Source organism: Hakea prostrata, chromosome 10 (genome assembly GCF_041222555.1).
Source record: "Hakea prostrata isolate BN-2017 chromosome 10, UWA_Hpros_2, whole genome shotgun sequence".
Taxonomy (NCBI): Eukaryota; Viridiplantae; Streptophyta; class Magnoliopsida; order Proteales; family Proteaceae; genus Hakea; species Hakea prostrata.
In genome coordinates, this window is record NC_142609.1 from 38476920 (window position 1) to 38499356 (window position 22437).

General features: G+C 38.4%; 1 protein-coding gene across 1 annotated transcript; it reads left to right on the forward strand.

Annotated features, from left to right (window-relative positions):
* Positions 1-291: 291 nt before the first annotated feature.
* LOC149002808 (Major facilitator superfamily protein) lies at positions 292-21841 on the forward strand (the record flags this gene model as incomplete). The annotated part of the gene is made up of 13 exons (XM_089138773.1): positions 292-429; positions 598-838; positions 923-1043; positions 1238-1438; positions 4024-4123; positions 9762-9874; positions 16056-16149; positions 16283-16439; positions 19053-19199; positions 19411-19484; positions 19750-19838; positions 19984-20098; positions 20845-21841. Coding segments are annotated over 13 exons (1779 nt in total), but the record flags the coding sequence as incomplete, so codon positions are not given.
* Positions 21842-22437: the final 596 nt, after the last annotated feature.

The following is a 22437-nucleotide window of genomic DNA, read 5'->3' on the forward strand; positions in this document are numbered from 1 at the left end:
GCCATACAGCGAGGCGGAGTGCATGGCTAAAACTTCAGCTATAGACGCAGAGTGTCCATGGCATCAACCAACCCTACTGGTAAAGTCTAGTTGCGAGTCTTGTGACTCAACAAATATAATTTCCAACCTTAACTGGTCCTCAAGATTAAGAAAAGCCACAGCTCAAAACATAGAACTGAATCAAATGTTGATATACGGTTCGGTTTCGATTTGGTCCGATACTAGACCAAAACGGACCGATAAGGAGATAACCACCACGGCGACACGTTCACACTCTTTGAGTCTTGACACCTCGGCTGTTCGCGTGAATCCTCAGGTAAGCGCAATCGTTTTCTGCTCCTCTTTCTACTCTACAAGGTAAAGGCGACAGCGCGAGAAAGCGAAGTTGGCATTATATGGAATTATGGACTACGAAGTGCCAGATCCAAGGTTTGTTTATCGATTACGATTTCGTCGTTAACAGTGAAACTAAAACATCCATGTAAGCCCCGATAGCTCAGTGGCAGTCCTCGTCTCTTTCGCCAGAAACTTCAATCCTCTCTCACTATCAGAACACTTTGATTCTCTCTATTATTTACTGTTTCGTTCAAATCGCAGTTTCTAGGTTGGAGTACGAATCATCCATCAGTTCCTATGTGGATCGCTGCAGTACAAGCATCATCTTCAACCGTTCCGACGATTGCATTCTCTCAATTTAATTTTGAACCCAAAAGTTTCCGACGTCCTCTTGTTGCAAAACCGCCTTCACGTTTGAATTTGCCTTTCTTTCGACGAAAGCTTGAAATCCCGGTCTCGAAGAGGCAAATTTCACAATTGGAGGAGACTCAGAAACCATCTGGTTTGTCTACTTCTACATTCCATTCCTGTATCTCCTCCTTTGTTATTTCTCAGAATGTTTTATTGGGATTACTGGATTCTACAGAGACCAAAAGTGCATCACTTTGTAAGAAGGAAGATGGAGGGTCTGACTTTGGTTGGTTACCTGCTCTTCCTCATGTCCTACTGGCTTCCACGGCGAACGTTCTCTTTGGATATCACATAGGGTAAACTTTCCTCTGAGTTTGTGATTCAGTATGCCAACATCTGTTTTTGGTGGTTGAGGTCAGCTTATATCAATTGTGAATGTTGCTAAACCTTTACTGTGCTTAATTGAGAACTTAAGAGTGCTTTTGTTTCTTAGCGTTCTATCCTAAGTGCGTGGTGGAAAAATTGAGTTTACTACTTGTCAGTTTCACAGGGTAATGAACGGTCCGATAGTATCCATTGCACGGGAGCTTGGTTTTGAAGGAAATTCGCTGCTTGAAGGACTTGTTGTCAGCATATTCATAGCTGGTGCATTTATTGGAAGCATAAGCTCTGGTTCACTGGTTGATAAACTTGGATGTCGGCGCACAATTCAGATTGACACACTTCCCTTGATTCTTGGGCCAATATTATGGTATTCCAAATTTGCTCATTTTTACGGAATTTATTCTGCAATCGGCATTGAGATGATGCTCATTTTCTAGAATGTTGAATACATGATCTTTAGTTCTTCTCCTTTGTTTTGGCATATCTAAAATGTACTTAAAAGCCTTTTGGATATCAGCAGGGTAGGAAATAATTTGATTAATTTGATTGCTATCTTCTCGAAACCTCTGTTCAGAGTTTGAGTTATATATGTGCTGTAAATATTTTATTAATGCCTACTAATATCAGTGGTTCCTCAATTATTGTCTTCATTTTTATTTTGGGATTTGAAATTCAAGAATTAAAATTTAATGATTTGCTGCATTGTCTGAGGCCTAGTTTACAGAAATGTAGCTAGGGAAAAAAACCTTCATGTAATTGTATAAACAAAAATCATCAAAAGCTAGTGGTAGCATAGCAATGGGTCGTCTTATGTGAAAACATGAGTATACACCCCACACCAGCACCACCACCACCAACAAGAAGAAGCCTTGTTCCAACTAAATGGAGTTCACTACATGAATTCTTGCCTTTCAATCAATTCTGTTCAAGGCCATGCTAGATACAAGGCCTAAGCTATCCATATCCTTTCTCACCCCTTCTCTTAAGGTTATTTTAGGTCTGCCCCTAGCTCTTCTAGTTCCTTCAGTTTGGATTATAATACTTCTCCGTACAGGGGCATCTATAGGTCTTCGTTGAACGTGGCTGTACCACCTTAAACGACTTTCTCGAGGCTTATCACTAATGGGAGCAACTCCCAAACGAACTCTAATATGATCGTTCTTTATCTTATCCTTCCTAGTTTTGCCACTCATCCATCTTAGCATCCTCATTTTTATTACATTGAATTTATTTATATGATTCTTTTTAACAGCCCAACATTCTGCACTGTACATCATAGCTGGTTCAATAATAGTCCTATAAATTTTCCTTTAAGCTTAAAGGAATACGTCAATCGCACGAGACCTAGACGCTCCTCTCCACTTCATCCACCCTATTTTAATTCTTTGGAAATCGTCATCTTCTATATCACATTTTTTATTTATGATTGAATCTAGATACCTAAAACAATTAGTTTGAGGAATCTCCTTATTGTCAAGTTTCACCACCTTAACATTTACCTGATCATGACTAAAACTACAAACTAGATATTCTGTCTTCATTCTACTTAGTTAAAGCCTCTTGATTCCAAAATTGCTTTCCATGATTCTAACTTGGTATTAATCCCCACTTGAGTCTTCAATACAATATTATCAACAAAAAACATATACCAAGGGACTTTGTCTTGAATGTCTTTCGTTAATTCATCCATTACAAGTGCAAATAAAAATGGGTCAACAAAAGTTGGCATAAGAAATAAACAAGTTAGGACCTAGTTGTACTTGAGTGGTTCAACTACTGGGTTATGATGACACATGTCCTTCTGCTTCAATACCACTCTAAGCACTATTAAGTGTAGCATGGAAGGGCTATGGAAGCAAAAAGGCACATGTCATCATGAAACTGTGTGTGAAGTGTTCACGTTCATATAGGTGATTTGGATTCACAAGACACGTCGATCTGAGCACAAGATATGGAATGTATAATGAATGTTTCTTTTTATTCACCCAAAAGAAACTGTTTCTGATTGAGTTGCATGTCACATCATTGAACAACAGGACAATGATATACAAAGAAATTTTTTTCTAACAAATGCTTGAAGATGAGTCAGGTGTGCCAATTTCTGTTTTCATGGGCTCAAGTATGGTTTTAACAAACTAAAACTGGGGCCAATCTGTACTGATATCCTAAAAAGCTTGGCATCTAACCAGAAATATATTTTATTATGGGTGTAGTTCAGTTTTATCCCAATTTGACCAGCCAGATGGATCTTATTTTTAGAACTGTATGTTCAGCGCAAAGGTTACCTATTTGCTTAGGGTCCGTCTGTTGTTTACCTCCAGTTGACTTGAAAGATTTTAACCTACACATGGAATTAAAAGGTCATGTCAATGATTGAGTACTGACTCGCTAAAAACAGGAAAAATGGATTCTTCCATCTAGATTTTATGCCCATGATTATGTACTCTTTAAGTTGATTAATGTCTTCATTGTGTAAATCAAAAGTGATGACCCACCCTGCTGGCTTTTTACTAATGGCTTTAAGAAGCTCATGTGTTTCTTCATTTTTCAATGCTCTGCAAAGCAGTGCGGGTATAGATACGTATAATTTTGGTGGTGTTGTACGAGTTGCCCTTGAGTCTTTGACATACAATCCTTTTTAACCGTCTCCTCAGGTGATTTTGTATAACCCACGAGTGCATCAATATTATGAGGAATAATCTAGACGATTGGTTAAATAGGTTGATATCGTCCCCATCTAAAATTAGAAATCTCAAAAAGATTTAGAATATTTAATGCACTTTTGCAGATTGTCAGGCTTTTCAATTATTCCTGAAGATTAAGACTTTTCATGGTTTTAGCTCCCTCTGTGCCCATGCTTTTTACTTGCTATCTTTTCGGTTCTGTCTTGCTTCTTGAATTATTACCTGTTTTTTTATTTATTAAAAAGTGCTTATGATTATTGACTGCCAGTGCACAAGCCCACTCCTTGGATGAAATGCTTTGGGGAAGATTTCTTGTTGGCCTAGGTATTGGTGTGAATACTGCCCTTGTTCCAATTTATATTTCGGAGGTATTGGTCTTTCTTAAATGTGAAGTTGAAAATCTATTCTTGTCATATGCTGGTCATGGATGCATTTTGTGCCATATAGAGGCTTCTCATTATAAGTTTCAAATTTTCTTGATTATTCTGTTTTAGAGAACAGTTTAGGATATATTCTTAGTGGAGTAATCACAGTATTAATAGTGACTTGAAGTGAAGTTGGATGAATTTGGGGTAAACTGCTTTTGGGGTTGTTCTTCTATTAGAAATGAGTCAATGACTAGTCGCAATGTTCGTTGTGACTTGGGTAAGCTGCTTCTTGTGTTCTTTTATTGTCAATATTTTTACAGGAAGAGGGGTTACTAGCCTTATAACCATAGTATTAAATCTCATTTCAGAAGGCCATTCTAGCTAGACTGAAAAACCACTGAAACATTATGTTTTGTCTATAAGTTTTGGGGTGTGAAATGCCAAAATGACCGAGTTAACCAAAATTTCAACAAGTGTTCTGAAATGTTTTATTTTTTAATTCAAACTAGCATCTCTTTTTACTCCCCCTGTTTAGGAATCTCTTCTTGAACCTCTAACTGGGGCTGAATAGGGTTTGGTAGGTCTCTATATGTGACAAGAACATCCAAAGTGGGAAAGAACACCTCTGCTCTTGGAGTCTCCCCTTGGAAAGGTGTATAATGAGTAAACTCATTAAAGATGATATCCATGGACACTATTGTTTACCTCAAAGGAGGATGGTAATATTTGTAAACCCTTTGAGTAGTAGAATACCCTAGAAAAATGCAGCGGAGGCCACGAGGTTCCAACTTACTTTTGTGGATTGAAGTTCTGGCATAACGCACAATCAAATATCCTTGGAGGAACTATAAAGGAAGATGTCCCTTGAAGGACTTCACTGGGGCATTTGAAGTCAAGGATTCTACTAGGCATCCTATTCATGAGGTATGATGCAGTGAGAATTGCGTCACTCCAATATTGGTCGGGGACATTCATGGCAATTAGAAGAGAATGTGCAATCTCTAAAAGATGCCTGTTCTTTTGTTCAGCCACTCCATTTTGGGCTGCAGAATCAATACAACTAGTTTGATGTATTATGCCAGAATCAAAGAGGTATCTCTGCAATTCTTTTTCACTATACTCGGTTCCATTGTCACTGCGAAGGACCTTCACAGTGGCAATGTATTGACTTTTAACCATATTATGAAAATCTTGAAAACATCAGAAAACTTCATTTTTTTTAAAAGATAAATCCATGTGGAGCGAAAATGATAATCAATAAAAGTAACAAAAAAACGATGGCCAGTAATAGATATGTGGCGACAAGGCCCCCGCACATCACTATGAATTAACATAAAAGGAATAGAACTTATATTATTGTTAGAAGGCAAATAACTTGAATGAGTCTGTTTAGCAAAAACACAAGCTTCACAAAAAAATTCCCTATGACAAGATGTAACTAAATCGGGAAATTTTTTTCTTAGAGTTCCTATAGGGGGATGGCCTAGCCTACGATGCCACTGGTGGAGAGCTGACAAATTGACCTGATGAGGAGTAGCAAGCATAGCAGAAGAAGAGGGTCCATTTGATTCCAATAAGTAGAGTTTGTTGTCTAGTTTACCAAGTCCAAACTCCTTCCCTGTTACCAGATCCTGAAAGACATAGTAGGAGGGAAAAAATGTTACCTTACAATTCAAGTCGTTGGTAAGACTACTAATGGAAAGAAGGTTAGTAGAAAAAGATGGAACATGTAAAACTGAGGACAAAGAAAGGGACGGTGAATGCTGTATGGTTCCCTTTCCACCAATGGAAGAGTAAGAGTCATCAGCTATACGGACCTTATCTTTCCGTGAGGTAGGTTTATAATTCAAGAAAAGAGAAATAGAACCTGTCATATGGTTTGTCACTCCAGTATCAATAATCCATGGAGCAGAAACTGAATAAGCGTGGAAGCCTTTAAATATGGTACTTGAAGTAGCAACGTAGGAATTTGAATGTGTAGTTGACGAGGCATCAAAAGAGGCAGTGGCAGCGGCAGTGGTAGACGACTGAAGAATGCGCCTCTAAGCAAGCAACTCTTCCTGGGAAAAACTGATATTTGGAGAGCCTTGGGTTTACCCTTCTTTTGAGCCTTTTTTTTGTTCAAAATCAGCAGGCTTCCCATGTGGCTTTGGTATAATAGGGCTTGTGGTAGTGCTCACACTTGACCATATTTTTGATTGATTCTGTTCGGGACAACATACTCACACTTTGAAGAGCAGATTTTTCCACTATCAGCTTATGTAGCATAGCTAGACGACGACTCTCCTCACATCAACAAGTGCATAGAATTGTTCCAATATAGGAAAGGGAGAGCGACTCAAAATCTCTACTCGGATCTAATCATACTCCACATTTAATCCAGTCAAAAAATCATACGCCCGAATTTTGTTAACATGTTTCTTGTAGGCAACCACATCATTAGGATCAGTCAGTTGGTAGTCACCATATTAATCTAACTCTTGCCAGAGAGAGCGTAATTCAGCATAGTACTGGGCAATCGTCAACTCTTTCTGCGTGGTCTCAATGTCTCATGAAGTTTCTTTTGTAGCTCATAGATCTGCGCATCATTTCCCAATTGTCCATAAGTCTTTTTAGTGGCCTTCCAAATCTGGGCTGCTGTATCCAACAATAAATATCCCCCTGGCTAGATTTGGATGCATGGAATTCAAAAGGAACGACATTATAAGAGAGTCATGTGAAATCTACTTATCTTGAAGAATGCCCAGTGTCAAAGGTTTGGTTGTGTAGTGCCCATAATATGATTGACTAGACCTCTTCCAATAATTTTCAAATAGGTAGAACAAGACCAGATAAAGTAATGAGTTCTGTCAAACTTAACAAAGAGTGATGGAAGGTTGGAATAATTTTCATGACTTGTCGGAACTACAGAAACATCTGGTGTAGTCATATCTTCAGTCCACTCACCAAAAAACAATTCTGATCAAACCTGCTGAAAATTCTGATCAAACCTGCTGAAAGGGCTGATCAAATCTGCTGAAAAAAAAAAAATCTGATCAAACCTTCTTTAAATTCTGATCAAATCTGCTAAAAGGGCTGATCAAATCTGCTGAAAAAAAAATCTGATCAAACCTGCTGTTCTTCAGGTTTCAAACTCATTTAGAAGAATCTGAAATATCCCAAGAGGATGTAAGAGGTCAGAAACTATTTCTCTGAGCAGTTGTAATTTTCTGATCAATACTGCATAAAAACCTGCTGTTCTTCAGTCTTCAAACTGTTTTAGAAGAATCTGAAACATTGCATGAGGTGTAAAACTTCAAAAAATTGTTCTTCATTATAGTAGAGAAGCGAACAACATCAAGGAGTAGCTGATAGCAAGAAAGAACCCCAAAGGAAGAAGAAACAAAGGAGAAAGGAGAGGAGGAAGATGCTGTCAATAGCGAAAACACGAGAGAGAGAGAGAGAGAGAGAGAGAGAGAGAGAGCAAAGGCGGAAGAAGGGAAAAAAAGGTCGAGAAAGGGAGAGGCGGAAGAAAAAAAAAGAAAAAAGAGAAGAAAGAGAGAAGCAGAAAAAGAAGAGAGTTTTTCTTGGTGTTTTAGAACACAAAGGAAGAAGAAACAAAAGAGAAGGAGAGGAGAGATGCTGGCAATGGCGGGAGAGAGAGAGAGAGAGAGAGAGAGAGAGAGAGAGAGAGAGAGAGAGAGGAGAGAGAGAGAGAGAGAGAGAGAGAGAGGAGGGAGGGAGGGAGGGAGGGAGGGGGAGGGAGGGAGGGAGGGAGAGAGAGAGAGAGAGAGAAGAAAGAGAGAGGAGGAAAAAGAAAAAAATTGCCTTGGTTTTTCGATTCTAATTTTAATTGGCTCTAATGCCATGTGGAAATAATTGAATTCTTAGATGATCAATTTGACCCCTAAGTTTCTTATTTATAATAATGTGAAATATACAAAGTTACATAATTACCCTCACTAAACAACTAAGTAATAATAACTTGAACCACAACTTATAATTAAACCAACCCACAAATAAACCGAACCAACCAACACAATAGATCTTGAGTTAGCTTATAACTTTTTGGAGAAAAGGGGGGGGGGGAGTGTAGCAATACGGCATTGATAAGAATTCCTTGGTCTTCTTATTTTTCTTTTCTATATGCATTGGCTTTGGGAAAATTATTCTGAAAAGCATGGAAGAACATTTTTCTACAGCCATTCGTTTTAATCTGCCATTTCAAACAAATCTTGAAGGAACATTTTTCGAGGCTTTGAATGTTATTCAGGAGATCTGTTTACCTTTTCTCCTGTTATTTTTTTTATTTGTATTATGCCATTTTTATCTGTTAGAATAAATACCAAAATGATGAACAAAGGAAACACGTCAAGACAACAGAGATTAACATGATTCTGCCAACATGATGTGCTATGTCCACAAGTGAATCTGAAGAAATTTCAGTATGTGTTGAAGAAGATTACAATGGAGGTCTCTCGACACACCCACTTATCACTACACCTGAGCCACAATGTAGTGTGACACTTATTTTGTAGGGAAACGTCCTAGCGTAGCATCTATCATGTAAGGTTGCTGAATCCATGTATAAAAGGCTTAGTTTTTTTTTTTTTTTTTTTTTTGGGAGCTCGGTGCTAGCTGTTGACTTGACACACCAACCCTCTGCCTTTCCCCGTGCTTGGGACTGGCAGCAAACATTGGCAGTGTTATAAGTTCGACCTAGTAACCTGGAATGACTTGTACCAACAGGGTTGCCGGATTTTATGTCTATGTGGTCATGAATTCTGACACTGAAGAATTGAAAGAGACTTAAGTCTTTTTTTTTTTTTTTGATTTCTTAGGACCAGTGCTTTTGCTGCAAAATTTCTGATGCTGAGAATGATGCAGTCCTAGATTGATAGGAGATCAACTAGGAGATGTTAGACAAGGTCTTCAATGAACAAAAAGGTTCAAATGTGGCAAATTTGGGTTTTTGGTCTTTTCTAGGGTTAGGGTTTGGTGAGGTGGCTATGCTAGGTATAGATAGAGTAGCAATCAGTCAAGGTTTGGTGTTTCATTAATGGTGAAATATTGGTAGAATTGAAGTTTCAGCCATTTAGGTTAGGGTTTTGGGTTTTTGGGAAGTGAAGAATTGTAGGTTAGGGGTTTATACTTAGAATTAGGGCTGAAGGGATCGAGTAGTCCAGGGCTGAGAGCAAAATTTGATCTAATTTTAGATATTAGTGATAGTTGGTTTGCACTGGGCGAGCATTATGCTTTCCCAGTAAGAACCTGAGATGTGGTTTTATAGGGGTTTGAGTGAGGGGTTTTGGCTGGCAGCTGGATTGAGTTATTGTACAGGCCAGAATGTAATTCAAGTGAAAGAAGGGTGGGTTATGATGGCTGGAATGGTCTATGGGTAGTTTAGGGTGGTAATTGGACAACAAAATGGACGAAAGCTAGGGTTACAAGTTTACATATCTAACAGTGTATAAGCACTATATCCTAGCTGCTGAGAAGAATATTAGCTGAGTATGTTCTTGGTGGTATAATCAAATTTTAATGTGTTGATGTTGTTGGTTCCATATTTTCTCTTTGTCTCAAGGGACAAAAATGGTATTTGGTTTCAGTCATTTATAAACTTCTTTATTCATCATTTCCCTTGCCAATTTTATTTTAGGTTTCACCAACGAGGTACAGAGGTTTGTTGGGAACCTTGTGTCAAATTGGCACGTGCATAGGGATAATCACATCCCTGTTCTTAGCAATTTCTTCTGAAAGTGATCCACATTGGTGAGGCTCTTGTCTATTTCCAGTATCTATTGGTTACATGGGTTTGAAGCCATATTTTTTCTTCCTTCCTTTTACATGAGTAACTTTATGGAAAAGTATGTTGTATCATTCATCTGAAAACACTTAGGACCTGAAAAAAGGGGTGGGGCCTGGGAAAGAAAAAGGACTAAGACTGGCAGATCTATGCTTGAAACCCCTGAAGTAATTATATCTCTTTTGATCAATTACTGCAGAGAGTTTATAGATCCAATGTGTGTAAGTACTAGAAGAATTTCTTTCTTCTAAATGTACAAGAGCAAAGGACTATAGAAGTTAAGAGATAAATAAACTCCTTTCACCCAAAAAATAATAGAAAAGAAAAAGAAGAAGAATAGGAACAGAGAAGCAACTAAAGAAGAATAGGAACAGAGAAGCAACTAAGTGTCCCATTAGGTTATGCTGGAAAGTCCATCAGACGGCCATTGGGTTTTTCGGACAACCTTACCTCTTCTCCCCTGGGCTTTTGAATTGTCACTTTCCTTTTAGTTCTCACATTTCTGTAATTTACCTATCTTTAAATCTCACTTTCTTTTTTAATGGAAATAGCTAAGATGCACATAATTTATTAATCTCTTCTATCCCCCTCTGGACTGAAAAAGAAAAGACTGTCTTTTTCTCTCCCATATTTGGCTCAATATAAAGTAATAGGATCATAATGTCAATATATAATGGTGAAAAATAAATGCCTACATGGTCCATTTAGGAAGCCCCTAAAATGGTCCTAAAAATTTTCCTCATGGAAGGCCAGATGGGACATGAATTTTGTGGACAAATAGATTAATGTAGTACTGTAATTGAAGATTCCAAATAGCATAATGTTGCAGGCAATAGAATCCATTATAGGGAGGATAATGATACGGTAATATCAGGTGGTCAGATTGGGCCAGAACTCCAGCTGAGTTCTTCTCTAAGGGGAAGGAACCCTCGCAGAAATTTCAGGTCACTCTGATGGGTGGATCTAAAATTTATGGAATAATCCAATTTGTGCTGGGAAAATGGTGAAACCACTGCTTAGGAATAAACTCAGAAGACAGATATATAATGGGCCCTCGATTTTGATCACATACATATTGGTAATATCTATCTGATTGCAGATTTCCTCAACTGAATTTTGAGTAAAATAAGCAATGCAGATCCATAATCAATTTTTGTTTTTTGTTTTATTTTTTTGTATATTTTTTAATTCAGTTGAGTAAGCCTTGGGATGGGATATCCTTGTAATAGGCCGCTTTTAAGGACTTAAAATAAGGGTTGTGCTAATTAAGAGTTTAGGTTTAATTGGCTTAGTTTATGTATGTTTTTGGGTTTAGACTGGTGTATTTTAAGGTAGTGCTTTGAGTCAATTAGAGGTCATTTAGTTCATCTTAACTTAGTGGTTTGACTTAATTACCTTGTAGTTAGGGTTTTAGTTTAGTTTTATTGGCTTAGTTTATTTATGTTTTCGAGTTTAAACTGGTTTAGTGGTTTATTTTAAGGGGTAAGGCTTTGAGTAATTAGAGGTCATTTAATTCATCTTAAGTTAGTGGTTTGACTTAATTAGCTTTTTGTTAGAGTTTTCACACCTCCATACATGGAATGATTAGCATTCTCTTCTAATTAGGTTTTTCCATTTCTCATTAGATTAGGATTTTGTAATTTGGCTATTAAAGCCTCAATTTAATTCCCCCTCATGGAAGAATAGAATAGACTGGATAAATCGAATTTTGCATTTAGCAAACTTGGCTACTGCATTCTGATAAGACCTCACCTCCTCTTCTTTCAGTCCTGCAACTTCAATTTAAAAACACACACACTCAGCACAATCAAATGGCATAGACAAGGCTTGGATTGAAGCTGTAACGGAATCTTGAAATTAAATCAACGAATGACATTGATTGAGCAATTGCAGTGAACTGCTGCACTTAATCTGGCAACTACGAATAGCTCCGGTACATACAATTCCCCATCCCAAGACCTGAAGACCTATACTTTTATTCCCCAAAGCCTGAGAGTCTTCCTCTAACCTGCAACCTTAGCTCACCCCTCTCTTACTCACTTCTTGCTTTCCTCCATCCCCTAGTCCTTCCGTCTAATATAACCAAAACCCTAACCTCTACTTTCCACCTAAGCCATATCCTCTAAAATGTGCCAACATGGAATGTGGCTGCTCCCCAAGGAATCCCTGCCACTTGTCCTTGTCCTCTACATGGTCATTTTGTTTCAATACCCTACAATCCCTTTATATCTGCAATACTCCCCTACAGTCCCTTTATATCTACAATATACCCCTCAATATTAGTGTCTTAACCCATTCTTTCTCTGTTAGAGGTTGCTTTTGGGTCTAGGTTTCATCTTAACTGGTTTATTTTAAGGTAGTGCTTTGAGTCAATTAGAGGTCATTTAATTCATCTTAACTTAGTGGTTTGACTTAATGAGCTTGTAGTTAGGTTTTTAGTTTTATTGAAGTCCAAGTGCTTGTTCCTGGTGGTTTGGAGTCCTAGATCCTAGGGTCTAGGTTTCTCTTTGCTCCCCCCTTTCCCCTCACAGTAGCTTGTAGTCTGCTCACCCTAACAGGTTGTTGTCTGCTCTGTGCCATGTTTATGCATTCTTCTCTCCGTGCCCTAAACAGAATTTCCAGTGATTCTTACCATCTGATTTCTTCAATATTTTGAGGATTTCATCCCCTTGTTAAAGCTACACTGGATTCTAATTAAAGCCATAGCATGCCATCAGATTCCTAGATTTGGTTTTTACCAGTTCTCATTGGCAAGACCCAACTTCTCAAATCTTGAATTGTTTTTTATTTTGTTGGTTTAGTTGAAAAAAAAATGGTGGTTGAAATGTAAGACATGATGTTACTTCAGTAAACCCTTCCCCCTAGTAGAGTTCAATCCTATCTCGGCCAATTGTATCAGTAAACCCTAAAACCCAAATTTCAGATTCCCAGTGAACTCTTGATTGGTTCTTTTTGAGGTTCTAAAGCGTTGGCGATCTTTATCGATCTAAGAAATCTCAGATCCGACTGAATTGTAGAGAAGTCCGAAGAAAACTTACTGGACTAATGGAGGGATGGGGGAAGAAGAATAAGTGTAAGGAAGAAAGCACAGCCTTCTTGCTGGTGTATGTTGGAAGGATCAAACATTGAGGAGTTTGATCAAGCACAATGTTCTCCATACATGGAGACATGCAGAAACAGAAACAGTTTGTTTTTCAAATAATATCTAAGGGTATCGTGAAACCCCCACACACTTTGTTTTATTGGTAACAGAAGAGAGAGTTGGAGTTGGTTAGGCAGAGCCTTTAGCTGACACTGACATTATATTGACCATCCATTTTGAAGTCAACTTAGTCTATATAGATGTTAAGAGGGTTATGGACCAAACCCATAGCTTAAACTCAATTGTGGCTCAACCAGTCTGAACCAAAACAACTTGAAACAAATATTGGAAGAACTAAACAAACTAGTCCACTCTAGTTTATGTGAAACCCAATTTTAGGGTTTGGTTTTATAGAATTGATTCCCTAAAATTAAGGGTTGCCCAGAATCATCCAGCAATTTAATGAGTAATTTGGGAAATATGGGAAGATTAGGGTTTTATTAAAACCTAAATGGGTTCTAATGAGATGATGGGATGTTGAGGATCTCTAAAGAAATTAATGGAAAACCCTAGGGACAAGTTAGATTGTTGACAAATCACCCAATGGATGGTTTGGGATTCCTAAGAATAGTATGGGATGGATAATATTATTAGATGAAGATCCAACTCTAGAGGTTCTGGGTAGGGAAAATTGTGTGGGATGAATGAGGAAAGGTTTTAGGCTCGACAAAATTCTTACGGGCTGACAAGAAATTTTCTCTCCCGTTGCTCTTCCTTTTTATTTCCCTTTTATTTATTTCTTTCTTTTTTCTTTTTCTTTTTTCTGTTTTCTGCTTTCTTGTTCTGCCGCAATGAAGGAGAGAGAGAGAGAGAGAGAGAGAGAGAGAGAGGGTATCATAGGGTTGGGAGTGTAAGGGTATGGGCTAGACGGGATGTAGGGGTTGGGGGTTGGGAATGTCGTGGGGGTCTGGGGAGGCTGCTGCCAAGGTGCAGCAGCAGGGAAAGGGGGTGGGAAAACCTGTGCAGCACAGAGGAGAGGAGGGGAGGGAAGTGTTTGTGGGGGTTAGGGGAGGTGGGAGAGGGGCAGGGAGGGGTTGCGGTTGAAGGGGAATGGGTGGGGGAGCCTTGCAGTGGGAGAGGAGTAGGAGGAAGGGGCTGGGATGTCTGAAACTTATTTGGAAAACCCTTGGAACACTGCTGGGATCTCTGAAGAAGAGTGCTAGACAGAGTTGCTGATCTTTGAAGAAGAAACTTGACTCAAAATATGCCGTGGCCACCCCAAATAGGAACCACAGTCCTCAAACTCAATATTCTTATTCAAATAACCAAAAGAACTGCAAAGAATGAATAGTCTATTTATAGCCTACTAAAAGACTCCTTTATAGATTAGGATCCCATTACATTTAATCACAGCTGACCAAATAAATAGTAAAAGATTTAATGGAGTCTAATTGACACTTGCTGAAATAAAACCTAATTAACTAGAGACTCTAATTGACACATGCTAAATTCTATTTAACTAAAGACTCTAATTGACATATGCTGGAATTAAAGGAAAACTAAAGACTCAAGAACTCTTTTTAAACTCAAACTGGACTTCCTGACTGACTGAAACTCTTCAGAAAATAGAAAAGAAAATTCTGAAAATAAAAACCAGCAATTATTTAGAGCTGGTTTTGACCAAAATTCACTCTTTAGGGTTTTGCCAGTCCTGGATGGGCCCACTTTAGGGTTTTTGCCAGGGGGGGTCAACCCTGTTCACATCACTAGGCTGGCCTTTTCTGGTCTCCTGGAGCTTTATGTCTTCAATATTGCTCATAGATCTGTAGGTCAGATGCTGACAATCCAATTGTCAGCCCTATAATTGTTTTCTAAGTGCCACTTCGAAAATTTAAGACTAGGGGTGAACAGTTATTGTCTGAGTGCTATAGGGCCATAGCCATGTACAGACATACATGCCAATACATAAGAGGTGTTTTATTAAATTAGGTTCTGAAACTGGACAAATTGATAATCTAAATCATTTTTCTCTCTACTCAATGTGAGAACTGTTACATTACGTGTGGACATGGCTCAAAATGGTGGATAATTTATTAAGCCCTTTCAAATGAGACTGTGAAGTGTTGATATGAATATGAATTTTTAATGAGAGTATTTTCCTAGCATGCACTTGGAAATTTATTCAAAAGAATAAGTAAAGCCTATGTAGATATCCTGTGGAATGGGATTGTTTTGAGTTCAGAAAGTTGGAAGGCTCAATGTCATTTCCTGAAGTGGAGTCCTTTATCTCATTCTTTAGGGTGCATTTATCACTGTTACTCAACCATTTAACCAGTGTTCTTGCTAGACCTATCAAACTTCTGATTGTTGCTACAGGTTTTTTAGAAAGATCATTAATACTGGATTTCAGTACAATTAGTGGCTTTCTGATTGCCACAAGGCAACCTTGCAACCAAGTGTGTTTTTTTCCTTTGTGGGGCTTTAAATGTGTTGTCACAACATGCCATTATTGATGTCGCTAACTCATAGTTGTCAAGGCGACAAGGCAAGGCAAGGTGAGGTGAGGCGAGGCAATAGATCGGAATGAAACCATGGCAACACCAAGCAAGGTGACAACACGCCTTGACCCAAAGAAGGGCCAGGACAGCTAGGGCATCGCCGATGCTTAGGCAACGCCTTGACAACTTGGCTGGCTTTAACTTCCACTGTGGTGCAATAAATAGTTTACTCTTCTGTCCTAAGCTGTATTTCTTGCATCTTTGTCCTTCCATTTGAGATTATTTGCAAACTACTTGTCCATCTCAAGGTTGTATTGCTGGTGACTGGTGGGCATTAGAAGCATCGGTATTTCACCTTATAATGTGTGTTTCATTGCACTGTACTAGTCCTGCACTTGCTTGGAAGACTCTTGCATGTGATGTGGCAAGGATGATGCTTAGTTGATGTCTATTACATTTCAGTCACCCCTAATTCTTATTGACCACAGGTGTAGAACCTGGACATTTTTTGATGGATGTTTTAATCATGAATAAAATGCAGAAGTCTTATTAAATCTTTGCTTGCAGGTGGAGAGTGATGTTTTACATTGCAAGCTTTCCTGCTTTTGTCCTTACATGTGGTATGCAATTTGCTGTCGAGAGTCCCCGCTGGCTATATAAAGTAGGACATTGACTTATTCCTTACGTCATTGTACATGTATTTATTTTCATATTTATACAGATTGTGATAAAATCGGTTTTTTTTGGGAATCCAAAATGTATGTGTTGAAAGCTACATTTTTCTGTATTTGCAGGCCGGAAGACTGGATGATGCTAAAACAGTTATGTGCAACCTCTGGGGAAAGTCTGAAGTTGACAAATCAATTGAAGAATTTCTCACAGTTATTAGAAATGATGCTAGTGATTTGGAGAGCAGCTGGTTGGAGCTCATCGAGGAGCCTCACAGGAGAGGTAATGTTCAGTGATGAGAATCACGTATGTATGAAGAGCATGCAGTGAACATATGGGCTATGCCATCACTTTATATGTCTTAGAAAGATTTTTAAGGATTTCTATAATTGCAAGTTTTCAATATTGCTGCTTGGTATGGAGGCTCTTAAATAGGACATCAGTGAGATTGCAACATTTGTGCCTTTCCTGCTTTGCCTTACTGTGCCACTTTGGAGGTTAGGCTAGGAATTGATACCTAACTCTAGGGACAAGGATGATTAGGGTTAGGAAGGATGAACCATAGTATCAGGCTGGAACCTTTAAGGCAAGATCCCAGCCACACCTGATGTGAAACCTTATCAGAAAAGTAAACCTTCTCATATGAAGTTAAACTTTGCGAATCAATCTCAAATGCATGCCAAACCTTTGGAAGATGGTAAGGGATCTGATGGTCAGATTAAAAGATAATAGAGGAGAATCCAATCTGAAACTGAGTTTGCAAACAAGGGACTTCTGTACTCACAATCAAAAGCTTGGAGCTATATAAACTTCATGTCAAATCTACCTCTAGGTTCGCTAGTGGAAATCCTAAAATCTAACTTAAATCCATTGATCAGATGTAAAATAATTTGAAGTATAGATCTGCAACAGAATTGAATCTGAAAGTAGGAGAGATTAATTTGCAACAGAACCAAAGACGGGGGAAATACCCTGGTTGAATGTCAATAATAGGGTGGCCTTGAATACTCCAGTGCTCTGCTTAATCTGATGGCAAACTATTTGTGAAGAAATAAATTACAATGGCAATAAACCAGAGGATTGAGAAACTAAGGAGATACCCAAGGCTTACCCCCGATTGGACCACTATCAACTGTTCAGAGGGCTTCACAGCATGCTGAACTGTGTTGAGTTGCAGCAAACAAACTTCAGTTATTCTTTAAATATATCAAGCTCTCAGCTGTATGAGTTTATATAGAATATAATTAAACACATTAGTAATGTGACTAGGAAATCAGATACTAGTTTGAAGATGAAAATATTGCTGAGTGCAGAGAATTAACTGAGAAAGAAAAAGCAAACGTAGTTCCCGAGTAGGAATGTAGGATACATAAAAAGTAAGTTATAAAAAAATAAAAATAAAAAGGCTTACTACCAAGGCTATAGGTGTGCTGGAATTCTAACTAGAGCTTCAGATAGGCCTGGCCCTTGTTCTTGTGGGAGCACGTAATACATTCATTCTTGCCCTGCATCATTAGGATTAGCTGACCAGCTAAAGAGGGAGTCTGCGTCTTTCTAGATAGGAATACTTAGATAAGTCATGCACTGATGCACCTGCATACACCACATAAACCCACCTACCTACCCACCCAGGCATGCATGCATATTTATATGTAACTACCCCAAGGCCTAGGCCATGTATCTACGCAATGCATGCCATCCTGTCTACCCATTGTTAAGTCCACAGCCTAGTCCCCAGCCTAAATGGGTGGAAAGACAAAAATGACAAGTTACAAGAGCACTGTTGAATTGATGCTGACCTTACCCATTTTGCTGACTGTGGAAAGGGAACTTCATCCTTCCCGTGAGAATCACCACAACGATGAAGCTAATGATGAGGCCATTTTGCAATCCTGCTCTCCCAGTTGCTTAGTCATAAGCCGTAGGTGTCATAATGACAAGGTGATCCAAGGTGGTGGCTGGGTTGACTACGTGTGCTCATCTGTTAATATGTGTTTGTGGGTGAGTGTTTTTCCTTTTCTTTTCTTTTTTTTTTTTTTGGGGGGGGGGGGGTGAATAATATCAACGTAATGACAAGTCCACAAATCTCAACAATGATAATCCCAACGTAATGACAGGCCTCTTCTTTCATTTTTTTTTTTTAATCCTATTTCTTTATAATATGCATGATCCCATGTACATTGCCGTACACCAACAAAATACAGCACCCAATGAAAACATGAGAAAAATTTTCAATTTAATGGGAGTGGGTTGGACATGCCACTGACTCTTGGTAGATTAGCGGCATACACCAATCACAGGGTTGAACATAGGAGAACAAGGCTGCTTTGCCATGGCCCATGGGGGAGGAAAGAAGAAGACATACGCTGACCACCCAGGTGCATGCCCAGCATTTTTCCTAATTGTGTATTAAAAGGAAAGGGTTTTTTGTGCTACGGCTTTCAGAAATTGAAGATCTTGTACAGAGGGATGGATTCTTTGGTATAGAAAGAGTTTTATCCACGTAAAGGTTTCTTGTGCAGCCATGCACTGCAGACTTGCCATCCATGAAACCTTTTGCGTGTGAAAAATAGAATGCCTAAAACAACAAGGCTCGTGATGCCTCAGATCTTGACAACATTACTTCTAGACTAGATGCTGCCTACGCAATGGCTTCACAACGATGATTCTATAATACCATCCTAGGACAACACCATGACAATTATGATTCTATAAACTTATGCCTAGGCAACACCTTGACAACTATGATTTCTATTAAGTACAAACCCCTTGACATGCATCTCTTAATGTATTTCTTTCTTCTTTACTTACCTTATATTTCATTTTTCTGTTTTCAAAAGATTATGTTCCATCAACGTGCATGGTTTTAAGCACTGCAGTATTGGATGATCACAGTTGCTTTCATTGGAGGCTCGCTTTTTATACTTCAACAGTTTGCGGGCATAAATGGAGTTCTCTATTTCTCATCCTTGACTTTTCATGATGTTGGCATTACAAGCAGCGCTTTAGCAAGCTTATTAGTTGGATTTACCAACTTTGGAGGTACTTATTTGTAGGAAAAGAGAACACTACCTGGTTTCGTGCACTGCACAGCCACAGCTGTCTTCCCCTGACACAAGGCATGCAAAATGGCTGCCATACCCTGTGAAAATTCCCCATTCTTCGTGGTGGTCTTTGTCTCATATTTTTTATTATCTTATCCATGAATTAAATGTGCCAACGTGTACTCATCATGTCTGTTGATCATCTCTAGGGTCACTGGTTGCTTCATACTTAATTGACAAGCAAGGAAGGAAAAAGCTTCTAATAGGAAGCTACTTGGGAATGGTGTGTAAGAACATTGCTATTGTTATAAAGTTGGACTAATGATAAGGAATTATTTCAATCCATTATTGTTGTCATTTACATCAATGTGTGCCTTCCAGATTCACAATCATACAAATTGAGAGAACACGGATAATTTTATACATTTATCTGCATCAACATACTCTGAACTGCGGAATAGTTTTCTGCAGTTTCTTGATAGTACATACTATAATTCCTTCTTGTGGAGGTTTCAGTGGCTTTATGAGCTTATCTCCATTGTTTTCAGGCAGCTTCGATGTTTCTAATTGTTAATGCCATCAGTTCTCCATTGGATGAGCAACTTGCTGACAACTTGTCGATATTAGGAACCCTCATGTACGTCTTCTCTGAAATGATAAGAGGCTCATGTCTACTTCAATTATCGTATATTACTTGGAACTTTGGAAGGTCTAAAAATTTGTTGTTGAAGGATATGTAGATTATTTACTCACCCTGATACATTCATATGCTCTTCCTGTAGATACATATTCAGCTTTGCTCTAGGTGCAGGACCAGTTACTGGTCTTATTATTCCAGAGCTTAGCAGCACCAGAACACGTGGGAAAATCATGGGCTTCAGTTTCTGTGTTCATTGGGTATGTATTGATGAAGTTGTTCAACAGATGACAATAGAAATAGGCATGAAGGAATAGTAGACCAAGAAGGCATCACTGTGTGCATTTCTATTAGCAGGTTTACATGTATGAAATAAAAATGGTCCATACCAGTGCAATTCCCAATTTCACGGGTCTTGGGATGGGTAAGTTCTACAGTTACCCTAATCTTCACAAGTTTCTGCATGAAGCCCCCATGCTTGAATTTCTGTTTTCGTGCTGGCAGCTTGAGTACAATTGTAACTGATGATCAGTTAAATCTCAGCTGCATCATATCACAGTCAAGGTCAAAGGGCAGAACCTGCGGTCTACTGGCTCACCCTTCTGTGTAAAAGATTTTCCATTGAACATCTCAGGTTCTTAATATTGTGATAAAGAATAGACTGAGTTTCCTTTTCCCCTTGACACCCATGGTGAAGGAAGAATTCATTCATCATGAGCATGGGTATTATTAGTTGCCCAAGTGGGAAGTAGTGTCAAATCCAATAGGTGGTGGGAGTTTGCCTGGCTGTGGGGTTTCTTGCTTTGGTGAAGGATACTTTTGCCTTACATGTAAGTTATTTTTAATCAAGGGTTTTGGTTGCATTACAATACAATTGTAATTTGATTGTTCTCTGAGAACAACGACATGCCTAACTGTTTGTTATCCTAGCCATATTTGCATTCAAACATAAGCCTCATTCTCGGATCAACCTGAGCTTTGCCTTAACATTTTGGAACAATTTCAGGTTTGCAACTTCTTGGTGGGTCTCTATTTCCTTGAGCTGGTGGATGGATTTGGAGTTTCCCCAGTTTATGCGGGCTTTGGTGGAGTTTCCTTGCTTTCGGCAATATTTGCCTATTTTTTCATTATTGAGACAAAAGGACGCTCACTTGAGGAGATAGAGATGCTGCTAAAGCTACCCAAAAGCAAGTGACCCAGTTTTAGTCCAGAGGAAATCACACATCAGGGGAAACACAGAATAGAAGATGCCAAGATAAAGGGCGGTTTTTCCACAGCAATAATTTCACGCAGGCTCAAGGGAGTTTTGAGATCATCCTTTGCTGCTTCAGAAGCATAATCCAGAGTGCTGATTCCACAATAAGCCATAAAAGCAGATGTGCTGTTAAAGGTTAGGCATTAGTGGCAGGTGTATACTATTGCTATAGAAATATAACAGTTGTAGAAAATAGTTTAGGTTATTCTCTAATTTTCCCACGGGGATATACGAAAATGTATAGAGTGGTTGAAAATTCAACTTTGCCAGTTGCATGCTGAAAGGGAAGTGTTGCTGATGGAATGATGGTTGATCCAATCCTTGATCTGTGGCTTAAATTATTGTGTTCTAGATGGTCTAAAAAGGCCAGATTATGTAGAGAAGCCTCTCAATTGAGTTCAAAATAAATTTGATTCTGAAACTAGCAGAGCATCATGAACTACAAATGGAAAAGTCCCATTAGATAGACAAGAATCAAGGCCAACCAAAGCTGGGCTCAGGCTAAGCTAGGAGTGCTAAAAAGAGTCAGGTTAGGATTTATGAAACTGTATCCATCCCAGCTCTATTCCACCCTTAGCTCTATCATAGAGGAATTTGTATGCTTGAAACTTCAAAAAGGGATGGTTGCCAAGTTGCAATGCTTTTGCAGCAGTAAATGGCCAATGCAAATGCTTACGAGGGCAATAAAATAGATGGTTTTCAGAGAATGCCAAATTCCAAAATGCTGCTCTTTAAATCATTTCACTTAAACATGGCATGAACTCAACTTTTGCTTCTTGTGTCTAAAACTCTCTTGAAATAGAAATTTTTATAAATTTCAGTGTATGTTCCAAAAATCACCTAAGATAAGACTGTTATCAGTAGGTCTTTGGCATTTTGTTTCTCAAAGGAAGTGGGCCTTAATTTGACATTATAAAATATATGACTTTTCATTTCCATCAAATAAATAATTTAGTGTGATGGCGGTATAAATAACCCATTCCAAATAATATTGGATATTGCTTGGGTTGTGCATTTGATGCGGTGGTGTCTGGTATTCATCACTATTGGATGCATATCATGTGGATTTTGTTAAATTCTAGCAGCTCAAAACATGGTTCAATTTATTATAAACCTAGTTATTTTTACTTAAGTTCATCACGAGGAAAATTTTTAAGACATTGATTTTGAAAAGAGTTATTAAATCTCAAACTTTCTGATAATTTTTAGTGTCAACCAATATTCTACTATGGATCACCCAAATTACCCTTAAGATAAACTCTATTTTTTACCTTTTTAAAAAATTCTTTTTTTAATTCGATTCTTAAAAATAATTAGAAAATTTCGCATTTGAGATTTTTTATT